An 8912-nucleotide genomic window follows, 5' to 3' on the forward strand; every position below is an offset into this window, starting at 1 on the left:
TGGCTGGTGGGTTTGAACCGCCAGCCTTCTGGTTAGCAGTCAAGTGCTTTAGCCACTATGCTACCAGAGCTCCCTGTAAAGATTACAGCTCTGGAAAACCTATGGGGCAGCTCTACTCTGTCCTATAGGGTCTCAGTGAGTCGGAATCAATTTGACAGCCCACAGCAACAACAGAGACTCTTTGGACGGCATCTTACAAATATTCAAAGAAGAGATTAAGACCATACTAGATAGAAAAAAAAATTCCAGAATGTTGAGAAAAGATATAAGCTACCCAATCCATTTTTTATGGTAAAATAAAATAAACACACAGAAAATTCATTGTTGTTGAGTCAATTCTGATTCGTAGTGACCCTATAGGACACAGCAGAACTGTCCCGTAGCAAGGCTATAAATCTTTATGGAAGCACACTGCCTCATCTGGTGGGTTTGAGCCGTCAACCTTCGGGTAGCAGCCCAACCTGCTTAACTACCACACACCAGGGCTCCACAAACACACAGAAAAGTGCATGAAACACAAATGCTCAGGTCAACTAACTACCGTGAAGTGAACCCCCAGATCAAAAGAGAAAACAAACCAATCTCACCCACGTGCCTTAAAAAAAATATATCAAAGCCATCCAGTCGATTCCGACTCACAGCCACCGAAAATGTTTATGGAAGCAGACTGTCCCATCTTTATTCCACAGAGCAGCTCTTGGGTTCAAACCAACAACCTTTTGGTTAGCAACCAAATGCCTTCACCACACCACCAGGGCCCCTTCACACGTCTTTGGCGGATCTTAACTTATTCCCTTCTTCCTGGCCTTTATAGTATTCACTTCTCCCCCCCCCCCACCTTTCTTAAAAATCATTTTAATTATACATCCCTAAGCAACATAGTTTAATTTTATTCCTTTTGAATTGTATATAGACGGAATCGGGCTCACCTATTCTCTTGTGTGTAGCTGGTGTGTGCATTTTCACAGCTCTATAGTATTCTTTTACATGAATACATCCCAAAGTGCTTATTCATGCTTTTGTTGACAGGCACTTAGGTCATTCCCAGCATTCAGCTACAATGAACACGTTGCTATGAACATTCTTGTCTTTGTGCTACGGTGCACGTAAGGTCACATTTATGGAGGGAACCCATCTCTACTCTCTCTATCTTGCTTGTGGCAAATTCCCTTTTTAGTTGCGTTACAGCAAACAGTGCAAACTATTGCCGCCCATCTGTCAGCTGGTTTCACATTTCTCCCCAGAACCTGACTCCAGATTCCAATGCCAATTGCTTTCTGATGACTTTTATCGCTAAGGCATTTGGCTGCCAAGCAAAAGGTCAGTGGTTCAATCCCACCAGCCACTCAGCCAGAAAAAGATGAGGCAATTGGCTTCTGTAAAGATTAGTCTTGGAAACTCTGTGGGCAGTTCTACTCTGTCCTCTAGGGGTGCTGTGAGTCAGAATCAACTCCATGGCAGTGGGTTGTTTTTTCCATCTCTAAGCTGCCTGTGAAGGCTGAAGATAGCCAAGTGTCATTCTTTGTAGACTCAAACAAAGGTCAATTGACAATAAAGGCTGTTAGTCAGTAACAGGAGTCTCCCTCCCAAACCAAGACCAGCTGGTAGTTGTCATTCACAGATAAGATAGTGTAGCCATTCTGAGGAGTGTCTTCCTCAGTGAATTTATCTCAGTGGACTATTGCTCTCATATGATTTCTGTAATTAGGAGTAAGTTTCAGGAAGGTTTGGTCAAATCTTTTCTTGAGACAGTGTATAATGTACTTCTAGAAAATTCCTCCTTTATTTGCTGGCAGCAGATCAAAAGTTTGAGGTAAGACAGTCATGAGGTGTGTGATCCGCAACTGTTCTTTCTTGGGGGAAAACCAAAAACTAACTCACTGCCATCAAGTTGATTCCAATTCACAGTGACCCTCATAGCATTTCCAAGGCTGGAAATCTTTATGGAAGCAGACTGCCCCATCTTCCTCCCATGGAGCAGCTGGTGGGTTCGAACCACTGACATTTTGGTTAACAGTCAAATGCCTTAACCACAGCACCACTACAGCTCCTTTAGCAGGGAGGGAGTCATTTTTCTATTTAAAAATGTTCACTTACACTTGAGTTTATTTTTCCCAATATTATGAAAAAATGTCAAACTTACATAAAATTTGAAATAATTTTACACTGAACCACACCTATAGCCACTACCTAGACTGGACAATTACCATTTACTATTCTTGAAGCAGGAGCTCTGGTAGCATAGTGGCTAAAGCACTTGACTGCTAACCAGACGGCTGGCGGTTCAAACCCACCAGCCACTCCTCGGAAGGAAGGTTGGGCAATCCTACTTCCGTAGTGATACTGCCTCGGAAACCCAAGGAGGGGTCGCTATGAGTCGGGTCTGACTCGATGGCACATAACAACAACAAAAAAATTCTTGAAGCAAGCCAGGCCATCTACTCTCTCCAAGGCTCCCCTTCTAGTTTCTTAATCAATCACCAAATTCTTCTGCTTCTAGAGTCTGACTTTGGGATGGGCACTATATCATTCATTAGCTCCAGGCTGGGTGCCCTTGGTCTCCTTCCTGGGTGTTGGAGCCACCTCAGAAACAACCTGCAGAAAGAGCTGCATACATTCATGCAAATATCTTACCACCATATCATACCATCATACCAAATATCATATCGTCCTTCCCGTACGAGTTCTCATTCTGCATGGAACTAGCTATTGGTTTGAGGTCTCCGAGTCAAGATATAGCATTGTCTCAACTCTAACTTTGAAGGTGGTAGGGGTGAGGAGATTGAGAAAGGACATCCCCAGACCCAACAAAAGTGCAGCCCAAACAATGGTTCTTAGCACCATGGCTCAGCCCCTGGGCATCCCAACCCAGGCAAGATAGAGTAACGGGAGATGGTAATGACCCCTCCTCCCTTGGCTGCCATAATTCAATGTCTCCATGGGGAAAGAGGTCTCTGGTCACTCTGCCCTTTCGGTAGCCAGCTCATTATGTTACTAGAATTCCCAGTTTCTCCTGATAACCAGGCTGTTGTTATTGTTGTTAGGTGCTGTCAAGTTGGCTCTGACTCATAGTGACCCTATGTACAACAAAAATGAAACACTGTCTGGTCTTGTGCCAGCCTCACAAGCCCATCATTGTAGCCACTGTGTCAATCCATCTCATTGAGGGCCTTCCCCTCTTTTGTTGACTCTCCACTTTCAAGCGTGATATCCTTCTCCAGGGAATGGTCCCTTCTAAAGGGATGAAGTCTGGCCATTCTCACTTCCAACGAGCATTCTGGCTACACTTCTTTCAGAACAGATTTGTTAGTTCTTCTAGCAGTCCATGGTACTTTCAGCATTCTTCACCAACACCACAACTCAAAAGCATCAACTCTTCTTTGATCTTCCTTATTCATTGTCCATGGGTTAGGTGCACCTTAGTCTTCAAAGAGATATCTTTGCTCTTTAGCACTTGAAAGAGGTCTTTTTCAGCAGATTTGCCCAGTGCAATACATCTTCTGATGTCTTGACTGCTGCTTCCATTGGTGTTGATTGTGGAACCAAGTAATATGAAATGTTTGACAACTTCAATCTTTTCTCCATTTATTGTGATGCTGCTTATTGGTCCAGTTGTGAGGATTTTAGTTTTCTTTATGTTGAGATGTAATCCATACTGCAGACTGTAGTCTTTAATCTTCACCAGTAAGTGCTTCAAGTCATCTTCACTTTCAGCAAGCAAAGTTGTGTCATCTGTATATCACAGGTTAAAGGTCCACAGTAGAGCAATTTAAAAATTTTGAACATGGGCCAATGGAGGTACTTGAGATGATTGTAGGTATTAGACAGATATGGGGCCAAGTACACTGAGTCACACAGTGAAGATATTCCCTTTTCAGTTGTCTTTTGGTTTCTTTAATGAACTCAAGAGGAAAGTCTCATTTTGGTGCTAATATGCCTTTAACACCTCTCCAACAATTCTCCCATTGTTTTTCCTTTTATAAAGAAAGAATGAGCAGGCTCTAGGTCCAGAGAGCCCTTGGTGTGCAAAAGTAAATTGCAAGAAAAGAATAGAAAAGAAATGGTTCTATTGTCCACGTATTTATTTTTGTTGATTCTCTTAAATTTAGGAAAGGTGATCCTGATTTTCCATTACAGTGGTGATTTCATTTCCTTTTTAGATAAACTTGTGAAATAAATGTGAGTTGATTTAAATCAAAGCATTAAGTAAATAATGATCCAGGATATGGCTAAAATGATAGGGTATACAGATGCCTCATATTTGGGAACTGTGATAAATGGGTACCTACCCCTTGCCCCTATTTTCTCCTCCCTTCTTAAGTCTACAATGCAAATTCTTAGGAAGACTATTCTGAGTTTGCAGAGGAAGGAGTGGGTAGGAGGGGCTGGTGTGAGGGAGGCCATGTGCCCAGAGCCAGCTGGGTGTTGAAAGCTCTGCTCTGGGCCCAGGTCACCACGATGCCAGAATACCTAAGGAAACGCTTTGGCGGCAACAGGATCCCCATCATCCTGGCTGTGCTCTACCTGTTTATATACATCTTCACCAAGATCTCGGTAAGGCGGGGACACAGCCTGGCCACGTCCCTGCAGCATGGTGAGAAGATAAGTCATAGTCCATTGCCTGGGGGGAAGGGGACATGTCTCTTCCTCAGCCACTTTCTCCTCCTCTTGGGCAGACAGACTTAAGGGAGGGGAGGAGAGCCTCTGTCTAGAGGGACATGGGAGTGGAGAGAGGGTACGCAGGGACAGAGGAAGTAGACGAAAAAGTAGAGGGAAGACATCTCTCCCCCCCATCCCCACCCCAAGGCCACAAAGCTTCTTTGACATCTTTGGATGGGATTCTAAGACCCCTATCTATGCTCAACTGGGACCATTCTCTTCCTTTTGAGATCAGGCAGTGCTCAGCTGTTAACTGGATGTGCTGATGGCCTGTCCCACCCTGACCATCAGACTGGCGGATGTGGAAAGTGGTAAAGAGCATGCCTCGCAACCCCTGGGCATGTGCCGCTCAGCAAGCCTGACTCGCACTGAGGCTGTCTTCTCTCTCAACTGGGAAGGGTGGCTGGGTGGGAGGACAGAGCAGATTCCATTCAACGTCAACAGCAATAATCAAGTGTGTGCCAGCTCCTGATGTGAGGGGCAGAGATACAGTCTCCGTTCTAGAATGCTCACTCACAGGCTGATGGAAAGGTATAGAGAAGCCTTCACAAGGGAAGAGACATCTGTGGCAGGGCTTACCAGTTGGAGAAAGGGGATTGGCACTCCAGAAAGATGGACAAGCACAAGCAAATCTTCGAGACATGGATGAACACCACTTGTTAAGGGGACAGGGGATGTTTCAGAGTGCCTAGAGGATTGGGAATATGAAGTGAGTAAAGGAAATGAGGCCCAGGAGGCAGGTAGATGGTAAAGTTTAGACTTTATATTGGGGGCAATGGGGAGGCACTAAAGAGTTGTAATAGGGAACAGGCACTGACATGTTCATGGTCTGATAAAGTCCTCTTAAGTAACTGTAGAGGATGGCATGAAATGAACGAAGAGTAGAAGCAGGAAGACCAGTGAGGTAGCTGTTGCAATAGCATAGGGCAGGGGTCTCAAACTTAATTGCCCACAGGGCTCCAGCTTGGGACTCCTGGTCTGGGCCAAGATGAAGGAAGGAAGGATGATTTAGAAATCGTATGTGTGTATCAGAATCTAGGCTATGGGCTAGTCTCAGGAGACCTATGTAGCAACTGCCCATTCATTCACTCATTCTTCCTTCAACTTGATGTCCCACCAGGTGGATATGTATGCCGGTGCCATCTTTATTCAGCAGTCTTTGCACCTGGATCTGTACCTGGCCATAGTTGGGCTGTTGGCCATCACAGCTCTCTACACTGTCGCAGGTATGACTGAAACCTTACTCCACTGCCCCAGATACTTAAGCTTTCTCTTGGCCATTATCCAAAGGAAGAGACTTGTCTGATAAGAGAGAGAATTTCAAAAGACACCACAACTGCATAAAACTACTTTCCATTAATTTATTCAAGAACTATTTATTGAAAACCTACTAAGTGCTGAGCAGATGCGTTCACATGCATCTTTTTAGATAAGTATGTTAACCATTTGTACCACCCAGTGATTCCTGTGTAACAAACAACCCTCAAGTTTAGGGACTCCAAATAACAATTGCTTCTTATTTTTCACAATTCTGTGGATTGACTTAGTGTTTGCTCTGTTGGTCTCATCTGGGTTCACTTGAGTCACTGACGTCAGATGGCAATTAGAATAGCTGGCTAGACCAAGATAGCGTCATGTACATGGCTGGTGGTTGGCTTGGGCTGATGTCTGGTGTCTCCCTCCTTGTAGGCCATCATCCCCCATTAGACTAGGACTGGGCTCTTGAAACATGGATGTCTCAGGGCAAGAAAGTGAGAGCAGAAGCTATAGGGTGTCTTGAGGTCAGGGCTTGGAGCTGCACAGCATTACAGCCACCACAGTCTATTGGTCAAAGCAAGTCACATGGCCAAGCTCATTTTCAAGAGAGAAATGAATATTACATTAACATCAAAGGAGCAGCAATGTCACATTGCAAAATGGACACGTATGTGGGAGGAGTTATTTTGGCTATCTTTGTAAAAAATCAACACTAGGAAATCTTCTTAGTCAGGTACTGATGTCTGTATTGGTTTTCTAATGCTGCTATGACAGAAACACCACAAGTGTTCGACTTTAACAAACAGGGGTTTATTCTCTTACAGTTTAGAAGGCTAGAAGTACACATTCAAAGTTCCAGTTCTAGGGGCAGGGTGAAGGCCCCTCAACCTTGGGCTTCAGCTCTCTCTCTTGTTCCTGGCTCACTGGAGCTGAAAGCTTCTCTTAATTCAGGCAGCTGCTGGCTGCTGAGGCTTACAAACTCAAGGTCAACAAGTAACATGGCACAGCCGCAAGATTAGCAAGCAGCATGGCAGACCACTAGTTCGAGTCCAGAAACAGTCCCAAGATCAGCAGGCAACATGGCTAAATGCAGGATCCAAGCATGCCAAAAAGCTAGAGACCTTTCTCATATCTTCTCCCTATACATGGGAAGCAGACCACAGCCCTAAGGCAGCTACTCAGCTGCTCCAGTAGATTCCACCATGGAGTTGATGACCAGTCTCATCATGGGAAATAACTACATCCCGCTGCCCAGCCACTCAAAACCAAGCCCAGCCAAGTTGATATGCAACTTACTTACCACAACCTCCCAAGTTCCCTCTGCTACCTAGAATAACTCCTCCTTATCAGAGTACTGGCCCTCACTCACCTCACTGCCCATCTCATAGGTGGCCTGGCTGCTGTGATCTACACGGATGCTGTACAGACTATGATCATGCTTGTAGGAGCACTCACCCTGATGGGCTACAGTAAGTGGGGTCCCAGGGTCATTTGGGTGGGGGATGGCACCTTTCCTCTCTCAAGCAGGGACATCTCCTCTCATCACTCTGATCACCAAACACAAGTATCGAAATACATACCACTCAGGGGCTTGCTTTCCTTGAGGTGTAGTTATTTTAGCTAAGAGAAGTATGCTTATAATAAAAAACTTATTCTTTTTAAAGTAAAAGTTGATAAACCCTTCTATTATAATATAAATAAATGATCACATAAATAAAGGGGGAGAAAGGACATCTTTCTCACAGAAGAATTCCAATTAAAAAACGTAGACAAGTGGGAGAACTGGAAAGTCACCATTAGATCTTCACAGTAATAATCGTTCCAGACAAGAATCAAAACTAAAGGTAATGGGTGACAGTTTGTGAGAAACAGGGAATTTGCGTAATCTCAAAGTATTTTATTCAAAACATTTGTTAATTACAAAGGAGAAAATTGTCACTTTACAATGGAAAAACCTGACAGAGGCCACCATAACTTAGTAATCAAGGTTCATATCACCAGTAAGAAGACACATTGATATCATGTACATGTTGATATCCACCACTCGTCTGTCAGTTTGTCAGACTATGGTGGCTTGTGTGATGCTGTGAGGCTGGAGGCTGTGCCACTGGTATTTCAAACACCAGCAAGGTCATCCATGGTGGACAGGTTTCAGCAGACCTTCCACACTAAAACAGACTGGGAAGAAGGACGGGGCTATCCACTTGTGAAAAATTGGCCACTGAATATCTAATGAATAACAGTGAATCATTGTCTGATACATTACTGGAAAACATTATAAATAGCAGCGAAACATTATCTGACATAGTGCCGGAAGATGAGCCCCTCTGGTTGGAAGGCTCTACCTCTGGGGAAGAGCTGTCTCCTCAAAGTAGAGTGGACCTTAATGACGTGGATGGAGTAAAGCTTTTGGGATCTTCATTTGCCCCATCAGGGGCACAACTCAAAATAGGAAGAAACAGCTGCAGACATTCATTTATAATCAGAACATGGAATGCATGAAGTATGAATCTAGGAAAATTGGAAGTTGTCAAAAATGAAATGGAACGCATAAAATTGATATCCTAGGCATCAGTGAGTTGAAATGGACTGCTATCAGCTGTTTTAAATCAGATAATCTACTATGCTAGCAATGACCATTTGAAGAGGAATGGCATCACATTCATCATCAAAAGGAGCACTTCCAGATCTATCCAGAAGCACAATGCTGTAAGTGACAGGATAATATCCATATGCCTACAAGGAAGACCAGTTAATACTAATTTATTCAATTTTGCACACCTTGGTAGTTAAGTTTGGGTGGCATCTTGGCTGGGCCTGGTTGACTGGTGAGCAGCTGGATGTAGTATTCCCCGTGATGAGACTGGTAATCAACTCCATGGTGGAATCTACTGTGAGCAGCTGAGTAGCTGCTTTAGGGATGTGGTCTGCTTCCTGTATATAAGGAGAAGCCTTGGGGAATGGTCTCTAGCTTATGGCACGCTTGAACCCTGCAT

The 8912-nt window shown here is 44.2% G+C and overlaps 1 protein-coding gene across 1 annotated transcript in view; it reads left to right on the top strand.

The window, feature by feature from the left end:
• Nucleotides 1-8912, top strand: part of SLC5A11 (solute carrier family 5 member 11) — a 59259-nt gene that overhangs the window by 10616 nt on the left and 39731 nt on the right. The window contains exons 5-7 of the mRNA XM_007951802.2: nucleotides 4450-4554; nucleotides 5780-5885; nucleotides 7305-7385. Coding sequence (XP_007949993.2) covers nucleotides 4450-4554; nucleotides 5780-5885; nucleotides 7305-7385 — 292 coding nt within the window. The remainder of the gene's footprint in view (nucleotides 1-4449; nucleotides 4555-5779; nucleotides 5886-7304; nucleotides 7386-8912) is intronic.

The sequence above is a fragment of the Orycteropus afer genome, unplaced genomic scaffold (assembly GCF_000298275.1).
Source record: "Orycteropus afer afer isolate SDZICR_OR568_19922 unplaced genomic scaffold, OryAfe1.0 scaffold00312, whole genome shotgun sequence".
NCBI lineage: Eukaryota > Metazoa > Chordata > Mammalia > Tubulidentata > Orycteropodidae > Orycteropus > Orycteropus afer.